At 34.6% G+C, this 25,154-nt stretch overlaps 1 protein-coding gene across 7 annotated transcripts in view; it reads right to left on the bottom strand.

Annotated features, from left to right (window-relative positions):
• The window catches only part of Tsga10 (testis specific 10), a 106,244-nt gene that overhangs the window by 72,024 nt on the left and 9,066 nt on the right, over positions 1-25,154 (bottom strand). For 5 of the 7 annotated variants that reach the window (XM_071601852.1, XM_071601847.1, XM_071601850.1 and 2 more), the window contains exons 3-9: positions 14,998-15,213; positions 9,209-9,274; positions 7,710-7,877; positions 7,172-7,327; positions 2,627-2,797; positions 2,460-2,537; positions 1,495-1,646 (exon numbers count right to left, since the gene is read on the bottom strand). In XM_071601852.1, coding sequence (XP_071457953.1) covers positions 1,495-1,646; positions 2,460-2,537; positions 2,627-2,797; positions 7,172-7,327; positions 7,710-7,760 — 608 coding nt within the window. In that variant the 5' untranslated portion in view covers positions 7,761-7,877; positions 9,209-9,274; positions 14,998-15,213. Of the gene's footprint in view, positions 1-1,494; positions 1,647-2,459; positions 2,538-2,626; positions 2,798-7,171; positions 7,328-7,709; positions 7,878-9,208; positions 9,275-14,997; positions 15,214-25,154 lie in introns of those variants that run through there. The other 2 variants (XM_071601849.1, XM_027950639.2) reach the window with 2 other exon arrangements.

Genomic DNA, 25,154 nt, shown 5'->3' with positions numbered 1-25,154 from the left:
TTGACTGTGGTGAGTTTTATAGGCACATCCACGGGTCAAAACTTAGCAAACTGAAGGTACAGTTTATGGTATGTCAATTACACTTTAACAAAACTCTTAGGACAAATATGCATCAAAAAATCCTCCAAATTATTATTTTTGGTACTAGGAATTATTATTATTTTGGTATCAGGGGCACTTAACCACTGAGCCAAATCCCCAGCCTTTTTTTTGTACTTTATTTAGAGACAGGGTCTCACTGAGCTGCTTAGGGCCTCGCTAAGTAGCTGAGGCTGGCTTTTAACTATCGATCCTCCTCTGCCTCAGCCTCCTGAGCTGCTGGGATTATAGGCGAGCATCACTGCATCTGGCTCCCTAAATTATTATACCTCTATCTGTTATCATAGCATGTAATCTACTAAAATGCTTTTAAAGAATGTCTAAAGCCATGGAGAAATGCTTATGGCAAATGATTAAATGAAAATGGCCAAAAATGAAACTATACAAAGGTGATCTCAATTACATAGAAAGCTATGAAATATATGCAGGCAAACCAATTTCGAGCTCGAAACAGTTCTGTATCAATTATTTTCCCCTGGGTTATGAAAATGGGAGTGATTTAAATTTTTTAGTACTTTACTTTGCAAGGTTTTCTTTGTTGTGTCTTTCTTGCTTTATTATTACTTTCATTTTATTTGAGTTTTCAATACTCTTATAAGCAGGAAATGTTTTTTAAAAAGGGAAGGGAAAGAATTTGAATATTTATCTGTCCTGACAAGCAACTCCAATCAATTCGCCACAGATCATGGAAAGATTAAGGACATACTGGGATTTAATAATATATTTCACAATCATATCAACCACCATTTTTCAAATATTCACAGATGTACTGAAATTCAAACTTACTGAATTTGTACAACCTCTATTTCTCACATCAACAGATACTAAAAGTAAAACCGCTAAGATAGAAGTCTTTCAAAAATATATCACATACATATTACCTATGGGCTACTTTAATTGATATTTCTTCTGCTACTCTACCAATATATAGGAAGAGTTAGGTGATATATTCAACGTTCAATTAATTAAGTTCTACCACATGATCCTATTTTTCTTTATGACTTTTCACGATATTCTAAACCACCTTTTCTAAGCTACTATCAAACCTGTGCTTTATGCTTTTTTATATTGTTCATACTGCAGAACAGAATGTAAAGTTATTAAATCAAATTAAACAATTGAATACCAAAATTGAATATGCTCAATACCCGGAAGGACTTTGTAAAAGCTATTTCAGATAAGCTGAGGCATTACCCAAATGTAAGGTTAATATTACTTGAAGTATACTTCCCAGTTAAGTGTGCCATTTACAGTCTCTGATCTTGGGGAAATCATTCAATGTGTCCTGAGGTTTCTACAGCTGCTTCATAATAATCCTCTCAAAAATAAAATTTAATAATTTTCATTATAACATACACTATAAACCATTAGTTATTTAATAGTAATTTAGTTTACCTCAAAGAATTATTCTCTGCTTTTTGTCTTCCAAGTTCACTTTCAGTATCCATTGCTTTTCTTGCTAGTGATTTCATTTCTTTTTCCACAGTGGTTATGGTTTCCTTCATCAAAGTCATATTTGACATTTGCTCCATACGTTCATCATCAAGCTAACAAGTAGAATGACAAAGTTACTGTCTTCGCTAAAAAAAAAAAAAGAAAACAGCCAGAGCAGTCTTCCTGCAGAGACATATTCCCTCTGTACAAACCAGATTTATGGCAAAATTTACTTAATGTGATGATCAGATTAGACCTAAGTGCTATGGAAGATTGTATGAATAAGGTATAGAATAGTAAGAATAAAAGCAAATCATTGTGTAGCTTTTTTATAAAGACTAATAAAACATATCAGTCTACATTTTTCATTCTGGTTCAGTTTGACTACAGTATGCACACTATCTGCAAAAGGATTTATTTGCTACCCAACATCAATAAATTACACATATAAAGCAGGATTATGAAAAGAAACATAATTTTTCTAATTTCTTTTACTTATTATAACAAAACTATAGATAATTTTATAAATATACTCAATTAAACTTGGTGAAAAAAAGTCAAATTCTCTTAATTCTGATTTTATAGTCATAACATCTATTTATAGCATCTCAAATTCTTTATTATATCTTCATATCTAGCAATATTATCTTTAACAAAATAAGGAAGTAAAGCTACTAAAATTCCTGAGAACACATTCTAATAGTTTTTTTTTTTTAAATAAAATACTTTGCAAGTAACACAAAAAACTTTACTCACATTTTCAGAAGGAAATAAGTAAAAAGTGACTGTTTACATCATACATATCACCTTAAGGACTATAAACGCTATCTTAGATAAGTAAAAGAACTTCTCTGAACAAAGGGAAAAAAAGGAAGGGTTTTAAAGCCACTGAGGTTATTAGCCAAGTGATTTTTTTTTTTTTTTACGTTATGAACTGTATACTCCAGCTCCTCAATCCTTTGCTCCAAATGAGCCTTCTCGTTAAATGCTGTCTCTTGAGCAATCTGTTTAAAAAAACAGACAAAATAAAGTGCTTTTAGTGTCAATCTTTTTGTGTTTCACATATGTTCAGATAGATAAAACTATTCCAAACCTTTAGCCTTTCTCTCAGACTATCTCGCTCTGTGGTCATTCTTCGTAAATCAGTAAAGGCCACATCTCTTTCAGTCTCTACCCGCCGGAGAATAGCATGTGCTGTTGTTGATTTTGGAGACTTACAGCTTTTCATCATTTCCCTTCGAAGTCGGGCAATTTCTTCCTGTGCCTATTATTCAAATACATAGAATTTTTTAAAACAAGCTTTAAACTAAATATAATATAGCTTATACCTAACTGGTTAAAGTACAAGCCTATATTAATATTTGTTCAGTAAGGAAATGTTACCATTTTTATTTTCAAATACATTTATACAAATAAATGCAAGTCAATTAATTGAAATAGGAGTTTGCTTTATAATGTCTTTGCCAAGTCATTGCAACAGAGAAGGAGTTATCTATTTTGTGGAATAAATTTGAAAATGGCATAAATCACACAGAATACTGGTTTAGTGAATATTGCCATAGTGTTTCTGTCTCCAAGTGTATATACCATTTCCATCTCTGGGCTACTTCTACACTGACAGAAAAGCCCACCAATCCTTCCCAATAGCCCACAATACTCTCTGAACATTTGTTCATGACCTCCAAGTCCCAAATCTATTGCACACCTGAAGAGGAGACTTCACTGTGTAAGTCTCCTTATCTTCTTTCTTCTTCATTGGGATCACTACCTTTTCAGTTAGTCTCCAAGTCTCAGAGAAAGATATATTGCTTTCCAATTTCCATAGCTAAGTCTTCCTTAGAAACACCAGACTTCATATTCTAAAGTGCCTTCTTATAGCTCCCTGACTGAATTATAATTATTTCCTCTCAACTTGAACAGTGTCCTCTCTACTGTCTGTCTCCCCCACCTTTAATCATGTACAAGGGTTTCTTATTTTGAAAACCTATCACTTAATCCTACTGTCCCATTTACCAGGCCATGTCTCTTTGACCCCACCACCCCCCACAGTACTATCTGTACCCACTGCCAATTGTTCCTTACCACTCTTTCACCCCAGTATAACCTGTGTTCCATCCCTGTGGTACTACAGAATTTCAACTACTGAACTTACCAAATCTCATGGCCTTTTCTCAGTTCCTGTTCTTCATATTTTGGCAACATCTGACACTATTTTTAATAACCTTTCTCTTGAGATTCATTCCTCCCTTGTGCTTGTAACAACGTCTACCCTAGTTTTTTGTCTTCCTTTTTATCTTTCAAAGTTTCCTCTTTGCCTCTTGTAGATTATGGGGGTGGGAGGATATCTGTCTAAGAAGAGCTTTCATATTTGGAGACTTAATTTACTATGCTGTGTAGAGCCTTCACATTTAGAGACTTCATTTACCATGAGGCTCAGAACTTACCTCTAAGAAGATGACTTTTAGAGCCACATATCAGCTCCTGCTCTCTCCCCTCTCCAATCCTATATTTCTTACTGACTGATGGCAGTAACTACCTGATCATATCACCATGATTTTGCTCCATCTAACAACAAAATCACAATTTTCCTCAAACCACCAATGACTTTCTTAGTTCTTCTATTATCACAATTCTGTCATTCAAAAAGAATTTCAGTTATTTTCATTTGTGGAATAAATTTGAAATCGGCATAAATCACACATAATACTGGTTTAGTGAATATTACCATAGTATCTCTGTCTCTAAAATCAAATCTTGTCAAGTCTTCCTTCATGTCTCTTATATTGGTCCCTGTATTTATTTCTACTGATGGCACCCTCACTACGTCCTTAAATGTCTTGTGCATGCACATTGTAACAGTCTTGTAAGGAGTACACAGTGTGTGTGTGTGTGTGTGTGTGTGTGTCTCCTCTAATTCTCTTAAAAGACAAATTGTTACATAAAAATAGAAATACAGAAAGATTATGTGTAAGATAATAAAAGGTTGCCAGTAGGTTAAAACTGATTTTTGCTCATATTTCTCTTGCTTTAAAAGTAAGAAACTGCACACTGCTTTTAAAGTAAAGTACGAGTCCATAATTAGGTCTGTGGGATAGCCTCTACCATCACAGTCCAGAAGTGAGCAAATTATATAGAGTTTAAAGCCAAATATACAGCCTGCCTCCTGATTTTATAAATCTATAAGCTAGGAATGTTTTTTCTATTTAATTAATTTTTTATTGGTACATTATAATAGTACATAATAGTGGAAGACATCATGAAATATTCGTAAATTAACATAACATAATTTGGTCACTTTCATTCCCCAGTTTTCCTTTTTCTTTCTTCCTTATCCCGCTGATCTCCTGCCTCTGTTTTACCAGTGTCCCTTCTAATTTCAAGAGCAATGCCCCTTTCTTGCTTTTCTTCCCTCTCGCTTACACATATGACAGAAAATATGCAACCCTTGCTCTATTTAACAGAATAATCTCAAGTTCCATCGATTTTCCTAAAAATGACATATATACCACATTTTCTTTACCCATTCATCTGTTGATAGACACCTATCCTGGTTCTATAACTTGGCTATTGTGAATTGTGTGGCTATAAACATAGGTATGCATGTATTGCCATAGTAAGCTTACTTCAATTCTATTGAATAAATAAGGGGAAGTTGTACAGTTGGGTCATATGGTAATTCCATTCCTAGTCTTTTGAGGAACTGCCATACTGACTTCCACGTGGTTGTGCTAATTTACAATCCTATCATCAATGTATAAGTGTGAGGAGCCACTCTGAATGATTCGTACCTTCCATCCTAAAGTGAAAGGTTTTGACCAGTCACTATATTCTGCAGTGACCTGGACATTATTCTGGTCCAGAAAGTTGAGGGCGTGTCTTCAGATATAGGCGACACCCCTTGGGTTGAATTATACTCACCTGTCCCTTAACCCTGCCCCTTCTGGCCTTTTTTGGATGGAACTTTCTAAGAATAGGGTCCCCCCAATAAAAGTTCATTTCCGAATGTGCTTGCTCTCTCCCCAGCCTCTCGTGACTTTCTCTTGCTCTCCCATTTGGGGAGCCTGAGGCTGATAGTGGAGAAGCCCTCCTGAAGCTTGTTTAAAGGTAAAGTGTGTCTGTGTTTTATTTGGTGTCTCTGGAAATTCACATGAGCGACCTTAAATTCAGCTGCCCACACGGGTCAAGGGCAGCATATAAGTTTTCCTCCCCACCCCGCATACTTGCCATTTTTTACTATTTGTATTCTTGATGACTGCCATACTAAAATGAAGTGAAATAAAATCTCAATGTAGTTTTGATTTGCATTTCCCTGATAGCTAAAGATGTTAAACTTTCTTTCATATATATTCATTGGCCGTTTGTTATTTCTAATAATTTTTTTTACATGTTTAAATAAATGGCTGGGGAGCAAAAGAATAATTTTTCATAACAGGTAAAAATAATGTGAAATTCAAATTTCTGTGTCCGTAAAGTTTTATTATAATTTCAATTTATTCATGTATGTATCATCTACAGCTGTTTTCACCTACAACAGAGTTGAACAGTTGCAATAGAGACCACAAGGCTTGAAAAGCTGAAGATATTTACTATTTGGGCCTTTCAGAAAGTTTCCAGATTCCTGCTCTAGTTCAATATTCCTTTCAAGTCTTAATGTCTCTTACTTCACTAACAAATACAATCTGCTCTAGTCTTAAGCTGACCTAGTTATCTGTTGATTTACTTCTCTTTATCGTTTGCCTCATACCATTCTCTTAGACTGGATGTTCCTCCTTGACCCTTTCAGGATAATAGAAGCCCCATTCATTCTCCAGGGTTGAAATTCCACATCTTACAAAGATTTTCTTGATCACCCTAACTAAAAATGCTTACTTCTTTTATTTCTTAAAACATCATCCAAACCACTTACCCTATAGTAACAACAACAAAAATAAACACTATATACTTTTATCTCCCTGATTACACTGCAGGCTTATAGAAAAAATTTTTTTCTATCCTTTAGAGTAGTAACCCTAGAACTCTGCACATAGTAACTAACAGAAATTATGTTGTGATTCATAAGATTTAACAGTTTGGGGTTAAAAAAGCCATCTGATTCACAAAAGCTATGCATTTTTAAGCAACAAGACAGAGATAAACTACAATGTGATTTTACTCTCTGAAATTAAGTAAATTATACGGCAGTTCCCAAAATAAAATGTAGTATTTAACACTCAAATCCTGATCTTTTTACCTTGAAGTCACCAAATCCTATCATTATACATTTTCTTTTCTTTCTTTCTTTTTTTTTTTTTTTAATTTTTGTGGTGCTTGGGATTCAACACTCAGGCCTCATGCATACTAGGCAAGTTTTTTATCTCTGAGCTATATCCCAACCCCTAGCCTTATTTCTTAATCCAAAAATCAGACTATTTTTACACACGTATATAATCTTTTAGAGGGTATAAGTATATGTGAGTACTCATATAAAACTAGAAATATGTTACCGTTCATTAGGAATATCTTAAGAACATAATTCCCAAATATTGGTTAAATTAATTTGATTGATAGGTTTATGTACTTCATAGAACTTAAAAAATTATATACCTCTAAAAGCACGTGTTGTTACTTATAAAATTTGCTTATTTATAAATAAGTTTACCTGTTCATAAAGAAGGAAGGTCTTGTCTCTCTCAGATGTAAGAACCTTGACATTACCCTGAATTTCTGCCAAATGACGCTCATATTTTTCCAGCATGCATTTAAGTTCTTCACGATCTCTTGTTGTCTTCAAAAGCTCTACATCACAGTTTGCACCCTTCAATTATACAGAATGTGAAGTTCTTCTTTCACATACGGAACTAATAAAAAGGTGCTGCTGATGATAGTACACAATCTCTATTATACAAACATGACTATTCAATGAAATAGTGAAGAATAAATAACAAAAGTCACCTCCCTTTTACAACAGTTTCATCCCAAATTGCTCCAAATTTGTCTAATTACCTCCTAACCATCAATAAATAAAGAACCAATATTGTTGTCCACTCTGCCTTCAAAGAAACCTGTTTTTTCCCAATCTTTGTGATACAATAATTCATGCCAAATCAAAACAAAGTATTCCCAGATTAGGTAAACCAAAGAATAACAGTCAGTGTTTGAGTAACAAACTTCAAAATATTTATAAGTTTCCAACTTACCCGAGAAGATGGAGACAGGCGTCTTGGACTTTTAGATCTACTTCTGAGCATTTTTCTCAAATTCTGAGCTTCACTTTTGTAGTAATCTCTGTCTGCTTCTAAAGTCTTTACAAAGGAATCAAGTCTAGAAGGAGATTTATTTTGTGCTTTTTCAGTCTCTAAAATTATCTTGCCAAGGAGGAAAAAATTAGGTAATTATTTAAAGCTAAACTATAGCATACTTTTCTAAAGGAAAACAAATAGATCCTTAAAAATATTAAATTTGGTATTAAAAAACTGAACATTTAAAAAAATATTCATCAATAGGTTTAAAAATGCAATTAGACAGTTTTCTTTTTCACCATTACTGGATGTGCTATATTTTTATTTGACTAAAAAAATACTCCTAATTTTGAAGAAAAAATGGTAACAAAAAAGGCAGAAATACCAAGAATATCCAAAACCTAATATAAGTCTTAGAAATAAAATTAATTTGCTTCTAAAAAAAACTTTACATGCTACTCTTAACACATTAGTTAGTTTGTTCAATAATTGTTCAATGAATGAATAAATTGAGTGGACGCTGAATATTACATACTTTCAAATGCACTTCCATGAATTCTGATTTACTTTAATACATTTAGAAACATTTACAATATTTTTACCTTTTTTTATCAATACTTTCTTGGGAGAAAATTACGAACATTCTATAAAGTTTTTAAAATGTTTTAAAGGATAAGATTAAAATATTTAAAAAGAGCAATTTTCATTTCATGTTGTCATATAAATCAAACATAACATTTGAGACTAAGAAGCAATTTATGGCCAGGCACACGCCTTAATCCCAGGCAAGAGGATTGAGAGTTCAAAGCCAGCCTCAACAAAAGCAAGGTGCTAAGCAACTCAGTGAGACCCTGTCTCTAAATAAAATACAAAATAGGGCTGGGGATGTGGCTCAGTGGTTGAGTGCCCCTGGGTTCAATTCCCAGTACTAAAAAAAATAAAAGAAATGAAACAATTTATGGTTTAAAAATAATACCAAAGGCAATAAAAAATTTAATATGTTTATCTTATATTTTAAAAATTAAAATTTTCAGTGCCATTATGTAACATTTAAAAACAGTAAAAGTCATTAGTAAAAACTAACCAAAAGTTGTTCTAAGAAAGAAAGTAGTGATGAAATGGAGCAATGAAAAGCATTGCTCTTTCAGATGGAGATACTGCTGTGGCCCAGTAGTAGGTGCCGATTTTTTTTTTTAATATTTGTTTTAGTTGTAGTTGGACACAATACCTTTATTTTATGTATTTATTTTTATGTGGTGCTGAGGATCAAACCCAGTGCCTCACACATGCTAGGTGAATGCTCTATGGCTGAGCCACAACCCCAGCCTGGGGTGCTGACTTTTGAAAAATAAAATTCTTATTGCTTACAAAAGGTATGATGTATATACAATTATTTTTGTAGGTTACTTAACTGGATAAAATGATTCCTTACATATATTTTCAAAAAGTGTACTTACAGATCTAAGCCTTTTTATTGTATCTTCTAATACTATTATATTATTTTGCTGGCAAATGAGTTCAATCTGTAAAATTAGAAATAATTCATGTTAAAGATACTTAAGCTGATTCAATTAGGAAGAGCATCAAAAACAAAAACAGGAATTCACTTAAAAACAGTGAATATTTTTTTTGAAAAAGGTAACCCACCCCTGTATTTACCAACCTTTAACGGTAAAAGAACCTAGGATGAAACAAAGAGTTTAAATCACCTAATGTTTTATATAAAATAATAATGAGTTATAGTTTACCAAATTACTCCCTATGAACTAGAACAAAATGTTACTACTAGTTATAATTCTGAATAAGAAGTCTATAAAGAATGATTAGGAAAAAAGTTTCCTCAAATTATACCATTTAGAAGATTCTGCCTTTTCCTCAAAACTACTTTAAATAGCTTAGTTCAATTCAATCCACTTAATAGATTTTGTATCACTCCTGCGACACTGAACTTATTACCAAGTCTTAAAGCACTGCCACCTATAGTCATATATGTAGCATATGTCTACACTATATGTTCATAAAGGAGAATGACCAAGTTTTTATTTAAGGCAATAAGGCTCTCTGCTGAAAGTTAGCCTATTAGTTTAATGAACATATTTTTCAATTCATCAACTTCCCCGATTTTATTCTCCAATACCATGTGTCCTAATCTTGCCTGCTCTTATGATTTGGACCTTAAATTTCCTCAAAGACTCATGTGTTGAAGGCTTATTCCCCAGCTAATGGTGCTATTGGGATGTGGTGGTGGGAATTTCAGGAGTTAAGGCCTGGTGCAGGGAAGTAGTGTCACTGGGGCATGCTCCTGAAGTATATGTAAGGATCCTGGCCCTTTCCTCTCTCTTTTCACTTCCTGGTTGTCATAAGATGAGCAGTTTTCCTATGCCACAAACTTCTGCCATGAATATGCTACCTCACAATAGGTCCAAAAGCAACAGGTCAAATAACCATGGAATGAAATCTCTGAAACTTTAAGCCAAAATAAACAATTCCTCCTTTTAAATTTATTTTCTCAAGTATATTGTGAGCAACAAAAAGCTCACTCACATACCCCCTATATTTTAGATTTCAATTTTCTGAAACTATTGCTCTCTAATCATTTTTTGATGGACCTTTATTTTATTTATTTATGTGCAGTGCTGAGAATGAACCCTGTACCTCACCCATACCAGGCAAGTATGCTATCACTGAGCCACAACCCCACCCCTCTTCATTAATTTTTTAAAGCATTTCCACTTTATTTTATTATTTATATATGACAGCAGAATGCATTATAATATTTATTACACATATAGAGCACAATTTTTCATATATCTGGTTGTATACACAGTGTATTCACACCAATTTGTGTCTTCATACCTGTATTTTGGATAATAAGGATCATCACATTCCACCATCATTAATAACCCCATGCCCCCTCTCTCTTCCCCTCCCACCCTCTGCCCTATCTAGAGTTCGTCTGTTCTTCCCATGCTCCCTTCTCCCTATCTCACTATGAATCAGCCTCCTTATATCAAAGAAAAGTTCTCTTCTAAAATTTCTGGAAGTCTGGCAGTCAGATTTAAATTTATGAAATATTAAGAGATCCTATTATTTGGAACTTAGAGTTTGGATAAGCTTATGAATAGTTTTGAATGGATAATTTCTAATGTTTTAATTTATATTACTACATAGACAATAAAAAGACATGAGTCTAGTAAAAATAATGTGTAAAAATTCCCATTCTAAATTAAGTATAAAAAAATCAACAAAACAGAATATCTAATAGGACATTTTTCCATAAAAAATAAATTTATACACATACATCCTAAATATAGATAAGACAGGATAACATATAACCAATAACATAGAAACAAAAGAAAACAGATTGTATCTATGCCTAACAAGGTGTGACTAGAGCAGATGTTATTATCTTCATTATACTTTTGTATGTGGACTTAAATTCTTATAATAAACATGTACTACTAGTCATTTTTGTTTTTGCAGTGCTACCCAAGGCATCACCCATCCTAGGTAAGCACTGTACTGCTGAGCCACAGTCCAAGCTCATACTTGTATTATAATGATTAAAAATGTTGATTCTACTCTGAAAAATAAAATTATAACTGGCCGAAATGAAAAAATGATAACCCAGTGATTTTACTTATTTGACAATTATTCAATTATTGTCTACTAAATGCATGATACTGTGATATGTACTGAATAAAACAAACAAAAATCTCTGCCCTTGTGGAGTTTATACTCTAGCCAAAAAGAAAAAAACAAGCTGAGCACAGTGACACATGACTGTAACCCCAGCTACTAGGAAGGCTAAGACAAAAGAATCCCTTCAAGGTTAGCCTGGGCAACTTATCAAGGCCCTATGTCAAAATAAAAAATAAAAAGGGCTGGGGATATAGTTCAGTGGTAAAGCGCTGCTGGATTCAATCCCCAGGGCTAAAATAAAAGAAAGAAAAAGACTACAGTCAAAATATATGTCAGATAGTAACTGTGTCACTCAAAAAATATACAATAAGCACTCATGTATCTGTTCTAGGCACTTAACATTTAAAAAAAAAAAAAAAAGTGAAGATCCCTGCCTTGGGGCAACATTCTAGCTGGGATAAACAACTCAAAAAAAAAAAAAAAAAACCACTTATGAATAAATTACATAGTATACTAGCAAAAGTTGGAGTCAGCACACCACACTAGATGTGGCACTACCTCTCTTGGATCACTGGCTAGGGAAGGGGTGGGCAACTGCCATACAGAACATGTCAGGCAAAATCTCTCTTGGATCACTGGCTAGGGAAGGGGTGGGCAACTGCCATACAGAACATGTCAGGCAACCCTAGGGAGATGTTCACTTAGCAACAATCAGAGGCCTCCTGCCAACAGCCAATAGCCATCTAAATAAGCCATCTTAGAAGCTAATTCTCCAAGAATAGTCAAGCCAAGACCGCATCCTGCCACTGTCTTGACAATTTCCTGAGAAACTATGAACCAGAACCACCCAGGTAAGCCACTCTTGAATTCCTGGTTCATGGAACCTAAAATATAAATGTTTGCTGTTTGAAACCATTAAGGTTTAGGAATAATTTGTTACAGAGCAATAACTAATATAATACTCAAAACATGTTAACTCTGTTGACCTTTAAAAATATGACCAAAAGTAAACTCTTCCCAGTAAATAAATTTAATACTATCTCAATTCCAGACAAACTAACAGCAGCTTTAGCCTCAGACCCTACTTCCTAGTACTTATAGCAAAATCTCCAATGCTATAGGAACCCAAACACTCTTTGTCAGCAAATTAAAAATTTTCGTTTCAAGTTCTGTCCACATATTATGCAAGGAATCTATGTCCAGTGATTATACACCTAAATAGCACACCCAATGACGTGGGAATGGTGACAACACACTTGATGTTCATATCCCCAATGTTGGGCATGCATCTCCTAATCCCCATTCTATCTGGGACACTGATTTACTGAGGCTGGAGGGTTCCTCATTTCAGGGCATTCTACGAATTCAAAGCATCTCTTTCCATTTTGTCCTCTATTAAAATTTCCTACATCTTCCCTGCATCAACAATACTATCTCCAAAACTGCTGCCCAGGTCTTCCTTGAAAGTTCAGATAGCTTTCCAATTCTCAAATGCATCCAACATTCCAGAAATACTCTTGTCTGAGCCAGGCAAAATTTCCATTCATGAATTTAATATTTTAAGGAAATCCTAGCTCTTATATTTTAGATGTTTTCCATATTTCTTATATTTTAGATGTTTTTCCTTTTGAAAGCAGAGAATTCAGCCTGACACAGTTCTTGCCCTCTCTGAAGAATACTGACCCTAAATAACCCTTTAAACTGATGACTTCTAAAAAGGGCACTCTCGTTGTGGGAATTCAGCCAATCTAGGCTTCCCTCAGTCTTGGAAATAGTGCAGTTTATTTTTAATTTAAAGAAGGAAAACAATAAAACCTCAATTTGGTAATTTTTATAATTATAGAAAGACTGAACTCAAATTTACCATTAAACTGTGAATGAAAGATAACTATTCTTAAATAAAGTAACAGGCAAATTAAAGGCTTATTATTGAGAAATGCTAAAATATACAAACTACTTTTAAATGTCCTTCATATATGTTAGCAGCATCCATTAGAAGGTAAATTATTCACAAGTTGAAGATAAACCATTCTTTTATCTACTCTTTTAAGTAGTCCTTCTAGGACTTCTTCAGGCAAGACTCTGACAGAGGTGAGTGTGTCCTTACATTAAAGTAATAAACTTTTTGTATTTAAATAGCCCACTATTAGACTTTTCATTGATTTAGTCTTATCTTTTACACAGTCTAAGAAAGAAAGATTACTGCACAAAAACTCACAAGCCTAGAGTTCATCAACCAGGTTTATATATTTCAAATTACTATAGCAACTAACACCATATTAATATGTTCAGTCTGATCATTTAATAAATTATATGCTTCATTATATGCTACAGACTCTTGGTATGTTAAAATGATATTAAGGAACAACATATATTAACAATTATGTCATTATATACACAATTTACAAATTTGGTGATAAATAAAATTCAGATAAGCACAATATCACATTTATCATTTAAAAGTTCAATAGGTTGTGTCTTGCTTCTAAGCAATTAGGCAGCAAGAGAAATGAAACTGTCTTCATTTTATAATTATGCTTAAATTCCTGGTTTCTAAATTTTATGGCAGAGTACTAAAATTTAATCGAGAAATATAATGTTTAACAAAATGCCATAAAGCTACCATAACTAAAATTATATGGTACTGGCACAGAAAAGGAAAATTAATCAAAGAGGCCACATAGTCCAGAAACACATCCACAGACATAGGATGTACTATTTAAAATGACTTTAGGGCTGGGCTTGTAGCTCAATGGTAGAGCATTTGCCTAGCACATGTAAGGCACTGTTTCTCAACACTACATACAAATATAAAAATAAAATAAAGGTATTGTGTTCATCTACAACTAAAAATTTTTTTTAAAAAACTGGTACTTTAGGGCTGGGGTTGTGGCTCAGAGGTAGAGCGCTCTTCTAGCACATGTGAGACACTGGTTTCGATCCTCAGCACCACATAAAGTAAAATAAACTATAACTAAAAGTAAATATTAAAAAAACTGTTTAAAAATGGTACTTCATATCATTGGGGAAAGAAAAAACCAATACAGCTTACTAGAACAAAATGAAATTCAAGAAACACTAAATTTTTAAAAGACCATAAAAAGGATTAAAATTTTAGAGAACTTTTTTGTAGCTCTTGGGATGACGGGAATTCCCTAAATCAAAGCCACAACTCAGAAGTCAACAAAGAATGAATTATTAAGTTTAATTGCAGAGAAATTTAAATCTGGGTAAAATCCCTTCATTAAATATGAAATAAATGTACATGAAAATGAATAGATGTAAGTAAATAGATCTACCTCTTTGTGGATTTTTCTGCAGAGAAAAGGATTGGGGAGGGAGAGCAACACTCTATTTCCAACATTCTGTTCCTGTTGTTTTGAAATTGTTATAATGACTGCATATTACTTAGAAAACTTCTTGAGCAAAAAATTTTTAAATAAAATGTGAGAAACATAATTTAGCCCTTTGTATAGATATTTAAATATAATGTCAAATCTAAAAAGCCTCCAATTAATATGAGAATGTCATTTTTTCCATTATATTTAATAATTACATGTCTAAAAGAGAATTAAGACCCCAACCGTGGTAAATCTAGTAGTACCTTTGCTCCTTCAAGTTCCTTATCGGCAGTATCCACCACTAAATTTTTCTCTTTTTCTAGTTGCTCTGCTAGTTGGTCAATTTTAATCAATTCTTTACAAAGATGCTCATTGTGGTTGGTTAAATCGTTTACTTGACTGCTTACCACTTCCTTACTATGCAAGAGTTTCCTAATGCATTCTTCCAAGCCATGATTTGTCTGTTTGAGGTCTTCAATCTGTTATAATTAGAAAGAAAATAATCACATTAAAAATTTTATTTAGCTTCCTTCTGAGGACAGAAACTAGGTGAGTGTAATCAGAAAGGGAGATTTGCTTCCCGGGTAAAGAGATTTAACTGTATAACTCTTTGTATCATACAAATATATTACCTACTTGAAAAAAGTATTGAGTGAAAATTTAAAAAATTTAGCCATTTATTTATTGTAATGCTGGAGATCAAACCCAGGGCCCTTATCCATGCTAGGCAAGGGTTTTAACAGTCACATCTTCAGACCAAATTTTTTTAAAAATGTAAGCTATATCTTTTTCTTATCTTTGTATTTATTTACTATTTTTACAGTCCTGGGGCTAGAACCCAGGGCCTTGTGCATGCCTACCACTGATCTACATTCCCAGCCCTAACCTATGTCTTTTAAGACAACTTCCAGTTTATTAAAGAAAGGACTTGAACACGATTCATGTTTAACAAACCACTCAAAAAAAAGAGCCAATTATTTAAACGTATAATAAAGAAACCACAGTCTTAAAACTAATGTAAATAAATATTATTAAGAGTTCTTTGGAATTAAATTTCTAGTTACTGTTAACAAAATATGTTAACTTTTTAGAAAAGTCCCTTTGAACATAGTAACTTACTTGACTAAGCTAAATACCAAATCAATCAAGTGTTTGCTGACTACTATGGAGGACCACAGCTTTCCTTCCCAGCCCACTATCAAACCATCAACGGTGAAGAAAAGGGGCTTTTCTATCACGAAGGTATTCAAATGCCTTTAAAGGAAAAAAAAACATATTAGACCCACTGAACAATTATATCAGAAATTATGCCATCTATTCCAAAAATACTAAAATAGATTAGATGCCTTCCCTCAGAGAATTTTTGTTTACTGAAGGAAATATGTTAAGTTCAATAACAGAAACATCTATGAGACAAAATAGTGGCACAAATACTTTTCCAAAGTATTTGTCCCTTGCATATTTAACAATTTTTTTCCCCTGAGGTACTGCCGATTGAATCTAGGGACTCTCCCATGCTTAGGCAAGTATCCTACCACATGCCCACCTTTTTTTTTAATATTTATTTTTTAGTTGTACACAATATCTTTATTTTGTTTATTTACTTTTATGTGGTGTTGAGGTTTGAACCCAGGGCCTCGCACATACTAGGCGAGCGCTCTACTGCTGAACCACAACCCCAGCCCCCATGCCTGCCTTTTTATATTTTTATTTTGAGACAGGATCTTTCTTGCTAAGTTGCCAGGCTCATCTCGAACTTGTGCTCCTCCTGCCTCAGCCTCCCAAGTAGATGGAATTATAGGCATGTGCCACTGCACCCAGCTCTTTAACAGTCAATTACTGAGCACCTACTATTTTCAAGACACAGAGTTGGTGTCCTGTAGAAGAAGTAAAAACACAAAAACAAACAAATCAGAAGAAATAGTCTAAGTCTTTGAGGAGTATCTAACATTGTTAAATCTCCAATCTCTTAATTCTAACATTAGTCTTGCCCTAACCTTAACCTTCTCAAATAAGTAGAGAGAGATCTTCTTTCAGATCCTAAACAACAAAGTTTACTTTAAAAATGTAAACTTTGCAATTTGTCCCTATATATCAAGAATATTCTCCAGGTCATGAATTATTTTTAATGATATATCCTAGTATCAACTATTTCACCCCACTAATACACACCAAGAAGCATAAAAAGTCATTCTTTTACTCCAACCCTTGCTTTGGCATTCTGTAAGGCACACTAATTTATGAGATTTTGAGGTAAAGAGTTTAAATTATCAAAAATGTGAAACAAAAAAATTAAGAATTTTTAGAAAATAAGAAGGGAAAATGAAGAAAAAAGGCTGTTTACTTAGTTCAAACTCTTATCACAGCTGGCCTGAGCCTGAGCCACCTATTCTCTTCTCTTATGGCCTGCTACCATATAATAAAAATTCTTTGAAAACACAATTTTGGAGTAATTACTGTAACCTTATGATGACTAATCACACTGAGAGCAAAAGAAAAACGCCATTTAAAACCCCAGCCCTACTCACCTGTCCAGCTCAAATTTCCCAACATCTCCAACGTATATACAGTGAAACTCCAGATACACTATAAGAAATAATCTCACTGAACTCACTTTAAAATATATTTTAGGAAAGTAACTGAAATGTTACCCACTCTATATCACAGAATACTCTTTAAGAGAATTTTCAGGGAAAAACTCCACTTAGTCCTCAATTTCAGGAAAATATATTCCTCTTTTGGGGTCCCTAATATCTATGGACTATTTAATTACTATTTCCTTGTCTTTGCCTCACAGAACTTCAAAGCCAAATCTATAGCCCACCTGAAGCAAAATTTGTACAGAATCCATGTGTAGAAGTCTATTCATAGTTCTCAACTCAAGCTTTTACTGTTTCATTATTTTCTCCTATCTATATTATCTCCACTATTTTCATCATCAGTTTTTGTTATTTTTTCACAAACTATAGGATGTGGGGTAAACAAATTTCAATTTATCTATCTACATGAATTTTCTTTGTGCTGTAAACTATGCTACATTTCTCAGCAAGAAGGATGTGCAAAATATATGGTTAACCTCCCACTACACCAGCAGAGGTTAAATGCTTCTCCTTTTCCATAGATGCTCCAATGAAGCCTCTCATTCAGCTTTATCTCAGTATTTTATAAGATGTATCAAAATCATTTATTTCCCTGTCCCTTTCACTAAATTCTAAGCAACATAAAGGATTCTATCATTCATTTCTGTATCATACATTATGTGTTTCAAACATAATACTTAAATGATTGTTAAATGAGTAAATAAAACAAATAAATTATCAATAAACAAATGAAGGCTGGAGGTGTAGTTCGGTGGTAGAGTACTTGTCTAGCATGCGTGAGGCCCTTTCAAGACACAAGCACTTCAGAAGAGGCAGCATATAGTAGTAGGAAGGATGTGGACTTTGGCAATTAAGAATGAAATTTGTTTGTTTTTGTGTTTTTACTTCTTCTACAGGACACCAACTCTGTGTCTTGAAAATAGTAGGTGCTCAGTAATTGACTGTTAAAGAGCTGGGTGCAGTGGCACATGCCTATAATTCCATCTACTTGGGAGGCTGAGGCAGGAGGAGCACAAGTTCGAGATGAGCCTGGCAACTTAGCAAGAAAGATCCTGTCTCAAAATAAAAATATAAAAAGGCAGGCATGGGGGCTGGGGTTGTGGTTCAGCAGTAGAGCGCTCGCCTAGTATGTGCGAGGCCCTGGGTTCAAACCTCAACACCACATAAAAGTAAATAAACAAAATAAAGATATTGTGTACAACTAAAAAATAAATATTAAAAAAAAAGGTGGGCATGTGGTAGGATACTTGCCTAAGCATGGGAGAGTCCCTAGATTCAATCGGCAGTACCTCAGGGGAAAAAAATTGTTAAATATGCAAGGGACAAATACTTTGGAAAAGTATTTGTGCCACTATTTTGTCTCATAGATGTTTCTGTTATTGAACTTAACATATTTCCTTCAGTAAACAAAAATTCTCTGAGGGAAGGCATCTAATCTATCTCTCTCTCCCACTCTTTCTTTAAAAAAAAAAACTACTGTTGAGTTTATGTAGTCTTTCAGAAATTTTATTTGAACTTTCATAACAACCCTGCAAATTGCAGGGATCCTCTCCATTTAACAGATGAAGCTGAAGAGGCTCCTATTTATTTTTCTCTGAAGTCAGATGCATCCCTTAGGTTCATTAAAATATGGAAATTGCTCAAGGTTACATGAGTGAAAAACTCATTTCATATTCCCAACAGGAATGTATGAATAATCCAATTTCTCCTATCCTAGCTGCACTGATTGCTGCATTGATTTTTGCATAAGGTATGAGATTTAGGTAGAAGTTTACTTTTTCTCAGAGATATCCAGTTGCTCTAGCATCACTTGTTGCAAAGACTATTTCTTCCATTAACCTCAGTCTGCATGTTTTTTTAAAATCATCCTGATTCTCTATTCTGTATCATTTATCTATGATCTCTCAACACTGCCTTGATTATTGTAGCTACATTATAAATATTGAAATTAGGAAGAGTGACTCCAGTTTAATCTTCTTCGAAAGTGTTTTAGTGGAAATTTGGATGGTAATTATATTAAACCTATATATCAATTTGGAAAGAACTGAAATTGTTTACTACACTGATGCTTCCAATCCATGAACATGTCTCTCCGTTTGTTTAGACCTTGATTTCTTTCACTGGTGCTCCGCAGTTTTCAGGACACAAGTGTGTACTTGTTTAAATTTTTTATTTTTTTATTGATTTTTTAAAAAAATAAATGACAGCAGAATGCATTACAATTCTTATTAAACATATACAGACCAATTTTTCATATCTCTGGTTGTATATAAAGTATGTTGACACCACTTAGTGTCTTCATACATGTACTTTGGATAATGATGTCTATCACATTCCACCATCCTTGCTAGTCCCCTGCCCACTCCCATTCCCTCTTCCCTATCTAGAATTCATCTATTCTTCCCATGCTCCCCCTCCCTACCCCACTATAAGTCAGCCTCCTTATATCAGAGAAAATATTTGGCATTTGTTTTGGGGGGATTGGCTAACTTCACTTAGCATTATCTTCTCCCACTGCATCCATTTACCTGCAAATGCCATGATTTTATTCTCTTTTATTGCTGAGTAATATTCCATTGTGTATATATACCACAATTTTTTTTTTATCCATTCATCCACTGAAGGGCATCTAGGTTGGCTCCACAGTTTAGCTATTGTGAATTGTGCTGCTATAAACATTGATGTGGCTGTGTCCCTGTAGTATGCTGTCCCTTGGGTATAGATGAGGAGAGGGAAAAATGGGTCAAATGGTTGTTCCATTCCCAGATTTCCAAGAAACCTCCATACTGCTTTCCATATTGACTGCACTAATTGGCAGTCCCACCAGCAACGTGTGAGTGTACCTTTTCCCCATACCCTTGCCAACACTTATTGTTGTTTGTCTTCATAACAGCTGCCATTCTGGACTGGAGTGAGATGATATCTTACAGTAGTTTTGATTTGCATTTCTCCAATTGCTAGCGATGATGAACATTTTTCATATATTTGTTGATTGATTGTATATCCTCTTCGAAGTGTCTGTTCAGGTCGTTGGCCCATTTGTTATTTGTTTTTTTTTTTGTTGTTGTTGTTGTTGTTGTTTTTTGGTACTTAGCTTTTTGAGTTCTTTATATACCCTAGAGATTAGTGCTCTATTAGTGCTCTATCTGTTAGATGTGTGAGGGGTAAAAATTTGCTCCCAGGATATAGGCTCTCTGTTCACCTCACAGATTGTTTCTTTTGCTGAGAAGAAACTTTTTAGTTTGATTGCATCCCAATTATTGATTCTTGGTTTTAACTCTTGTGCTATAGAGTCTTATTAAGGAAGTTGGGACCTAATCCCACATGATGAAGATTAGGGCCTACTTTTTCTTCTATTAGACGGAGAGTCTCTGGTTTAATTCCTAGGTCCTTGATCCACTTTGAGTTGAGTTTTGTGCATGGTGAGAGATAGGGGTTTAATTTCATTTTGTTGCATATGGATTTCCAGTTTTCCTACCACCATTTGTTGAAGAGGCTATCTTTTCTCCAATGTATGTTTTTGGCACCTTTGTCTAATATAAGATAATTGTAGTTTTGTGGGTCCTCTGTGTCCTCTATTCTGTACCTTTGGTCTACCAGTCTGTTTTGGTGCCAATACCATGCTGTTTTTGATACTACTGCTCTGTAGTATAGTTTAAGGTCTGATATAGTGATGCCACCTGCTTCACTCTTCATGCTAAGGATTACTTTAGCTATTCTGAGTCTTTTATTTTTCCAGATGAATTTCATGATTGCTTATTCTATTTCTATGAGGAATGCCATTGGGATTTTTAATGGAATTGCATTAAATCTGTATAGTGCTTTTGGTAGTACAGTCATTTTGATAATATTAATTTTGCTATCCAAGAGCAAGGTAGATCTTTCTATCTTCTAAAGTCTTTTTTGATTTCTTGCTTTAGGATTCTGTAGTTTTCATTGTAGAGATATTTCACCTCTTTCATTGATTCCCAAGTATCTTATTTTTTTGAGGTTATTGTAAATGGGATAGTTTTCCTCATTTCCTTCTCAGACTGGCTTATTTCACTTGGCATGATAGTCTCTAGTTCCATCCATATATGGGCAAATGACATAATTTCATCCTTCTTTATATCTGAATAACCCTCCATTGATTGTATATATACCAAATTATCTCTTATCCATTCATCTGTTGAAAGGCATCTAGGTTGGCTCCCTAGCTGGGCTATTGTGAAATTGTGATGCTATAAACATTGATGTGGCTATACCACTGTAGTATGCCGATTTTAAATCTTGGATATATTTCAAGGAGTGGGATAGCTGGGTCATATGATGGTTCCATTCCTCGTTTTTTGAACAATCTCCATACTACTTTCTAGAGTGGTTGCACTAATTTGCAGTCCCACCAACAATATATAACTTTTTCCCCACATCCTCACCAACATTTATATTTGTTTTCCTGATAACTGCTATTCTGACTGGAGATGAAATTTCAGTGTAGTTTCGATTTGCATTTCCCTAATTACTAGAGATGTTAAACATTTTTTTTCATTTACTTGTGACCTTCTGTATTTCTTCTGTTGAGAACTGTTTAGTTCTTTTGTCCACTGATTAGGTTATTTGGAGGGTTTTGGTGTTTTTGAGCTCTTTCTATATCCTGGATATTAATGCCCTGAGGAGCAGGTGGCAAAAATCTTCTCCCATTCTGTAAGCTCTCTTCACACTCATTTACTTTGCTGTGCAGAAGCTTTTAAATTTAATGCCATCCCAGTTACTGATTTTTTATTTACTTTTTGTGCTTTAGGAGTCTTGTTATGAAAACTGGTTCCTGTGCTGGCATGCTGCAGTGTTGGGCCTACATTTTCTTCTAGCAGTTGCAGGGTTTCTGGTCTAATTCCTAGGTCTTTATACACTTTGAGTTGAATTTTGTGCCGAGTGAGAAACAGAGGTCAAGTTTCATTCTTCTCTATATGGATTTCCAGTTTTCCCAAGACCATTTGTTAAAAAGGGTCTCTCTTCTCCAGCCTAGGTTTTTGGCACCTTTGTCTACTATCAGATAACCGTACTGATATGGGTTTGTCCCTGTGTCTTCTATTTCATTGGTCTTCATACGGGTTTTTGTGCCAGTGTCAAGTTGGTTTTGTTACAATAGCTATGTAGTATAATTTGAGGTGGTATTGTGATGCCTCCTGCTTTGCTCTTCTTGCTAAGGATTGCTTTGGCTATTCCAGGTCTCTTATTTTTTCAAATGAATTTCAGAATTGCTTTTTCTAGTTCTATGAAGAACATCACTTGAATTTTGATAGGCACTGCATTACAGATTATGAAATTTCTATTGTTCTATTCTTACATTCATTGATTCATTCCTTTCTCCATTCTGTTTGAGAGCACTGAGTATTTTTACCGTATTTTTAAAGCTTTTTTAATACTAAAATATACATAAAATTACCATTTTAACCATTTGCAAATATATAATTCAGTGGCATGAAGTATATTCAGTGTTGTGCATCCATCACTACTATCTACATTCAGAATTTTCAGCTTCCCCCCACAAAAAAACACTCTATTAAATAATAGATCTGTCTCTATGAAATTTGCCTATTCTAGATATATGTGGAATCAAATATTTGTCCTTTTGTGTCTGGCATATTTTACTTAGCATGTTTTCAAAGCTCACCCTTTGTAGCATATATCAGAATTTCATTTTCTTTTAAAGAGATGTGGTCTTACTATCCCAGGATGGCCTTTAACTCCGAGGCTCAAAAAAGCCTCCCATTTCAATCTCTTGAGTAGATGGTAATACAGGCACATGCCACTGAGTCCAGCTACACAATCTGTCATCCATTCATTTGTTGATGGACATTTAGGTTGTTTCTAATTTTTGGCTATTGTGAATAATATTGTTTTGAACATTTGTGTCTAAGTATCTACTTGAGCACCTGCTTTCAACTCTATAGAGAATATGCCTGGGTGCATATACCTAGGAATGGAATAGCTAGCTGAATTACAAGGTTATTCTATCTCTGACATTTTGCAAAACTACCAAACTGTATTCCAACCATCAACACAGCATTCCAGTTTCTCCATATCCTCACCAACATTGTTATTTTCTCTTATACTGATAATAGCCATCCTAATGGCTATTAAATGATATCTCACTATGGTTTTGATTTGTATTTCCTTAATGGTTGGTGATGTTGATTATGTTTTCAAGTACTTACTAGCCATTTTTATGTCTATTTAAGTCCTTTGCTTATTTTCTTCCTTTTGTGGTGCTGGATTTTGAACTCAGGGCCTAGTATATTCCAGACAAGTGCTCTATCATTGAATTATACTCCCCAACCCTCTTGCCTATTTTTAAATTGGATTGTTTTATTTTGTTTTGGTTGAATTATAGTTCTTTAGATATTCTGGATATTGAGCCCTTATCAGATAAATTACAAAATTTTCTCTCTCTCTTTTTTTTTTTTTTTTTGTGATGTGGGTGATTGAACCCAGGGCACTGCACATGTAGGTAAGCATTCTACCACTGAGATATATCCCCGTGCCTCCTGTATTTTTTGTTTTTACAACAGGGTTTTTGTTTGATCAGGAAATATAGTTTCTACAAACTCCCTTCTATCCCCCAAACAGTTTACTCTATCATTTATATCTTGTATTAGTGTGATAAACTTGATGAACAAATAATGATACATTAACTAAGGTCCATAGTTTTATACTAGGGTTCACTCTTGGTATTGCACATTCTCTGGATTTTGAAAAATGTACAATTACATATGTCCATTCTGATATATCATACAGAATAGCTTCACTGTCCTAAAAAGTCCAGTACACCACCTACCTATTTGTCTCTCCCTCCCACCAAATCCCTGACAACCTTCAAGTGGGCTCATATTTGTTTGCTGAAACACTTACATGATGAATGCCTTAAAAATCCTTGTCAGACAACTGTAACAAGTTGCATTTCAATGCTGGCTTCTCTTGTCTTTTCTCAACAGTTTTAATTCTTATGATGACAAGTAAATTTCTTTATTGAGACCTGGTACTATCACTTTCTGAATTTTTTATTTTCATAAGCTTCTTATAACTTTGCTCCTGCTAGGAAAGTGGGACACTGTCTCACTGCTGCTAAGTTGGGGTGGAACCACCAAACTGAGGAGTACAGGCTCCCTGTTACTGAAGGCAGAGGTGGGAGTTCAGGTTCTCCACTAGACCTCTGCTATTACCACCAGAGCTAGGAAGAACAGAGGCGGTTTGTTACAGATCCTTACATGTCCTCCACTGACTTGATGGTGGTTGGCCCTGCTACTGCAGAGAAGTGGTAAGAGTTCCGACCCGGCAGGAAGTCTCCTTTGTCACCACCCTAGCAAGTAGAAGGGATACCTCTTACTACAAGATGGGAGTAGATGTCTTGGCTCCCTATGTGGTCTCCACTGACACCATGAGACTGGGGCCTCCTTACTGCCTGGTGTGGATGGAAGTCCTTGTTCCTCATTCAGCCTTCTTCGATACCACACTGGCTGGGGCTAGGAGGTGGGAAATGTGGTCCAAGGATGCACATTTAAGGTTCTTTGTTACAACCTAGCCAGGGTCAGAGTCTAGGCTCTCTACTTGGCCTTTGCAGGCGGGAACTGGGCTCTAGTTTTTTCTATGGTGTTTGGAATAAGCAGTTAAAGATTAAAAGCTGTCTGCTTTGTGGGGCTCTCCCACTCCTAGTCCTTTAGTTCAGGAGAGGTTTGTTTGTTTTATTCTGGGGGCGGGCGCGGGGGGGGGGGGGTCTGTTTTGGGTTACACTCATTGTCATGTCCAGTTGCCAGTTATTACAGCATTCTTTCTGGGATATA

The sequence above is a fragment of the Marmota flaviventris genome, chromosome 14 (genome assembly GCF_047511675.1).
Source record: "Marmota flaviventris isolate mMarFla1 chromosome 14, mMarFla1.hap1, whole genome shotgun sequence".
Taxonomy (NCBI): domain Eukaryota; kingdom Metazoa; phylum Chordata; class Mammalia; order Rodentia; family Sciuridae; genus Marmota; species Marmota flaviventris.
This window is presented reverse-complemented; position numbering and strand designations above follow the sequence as displayed.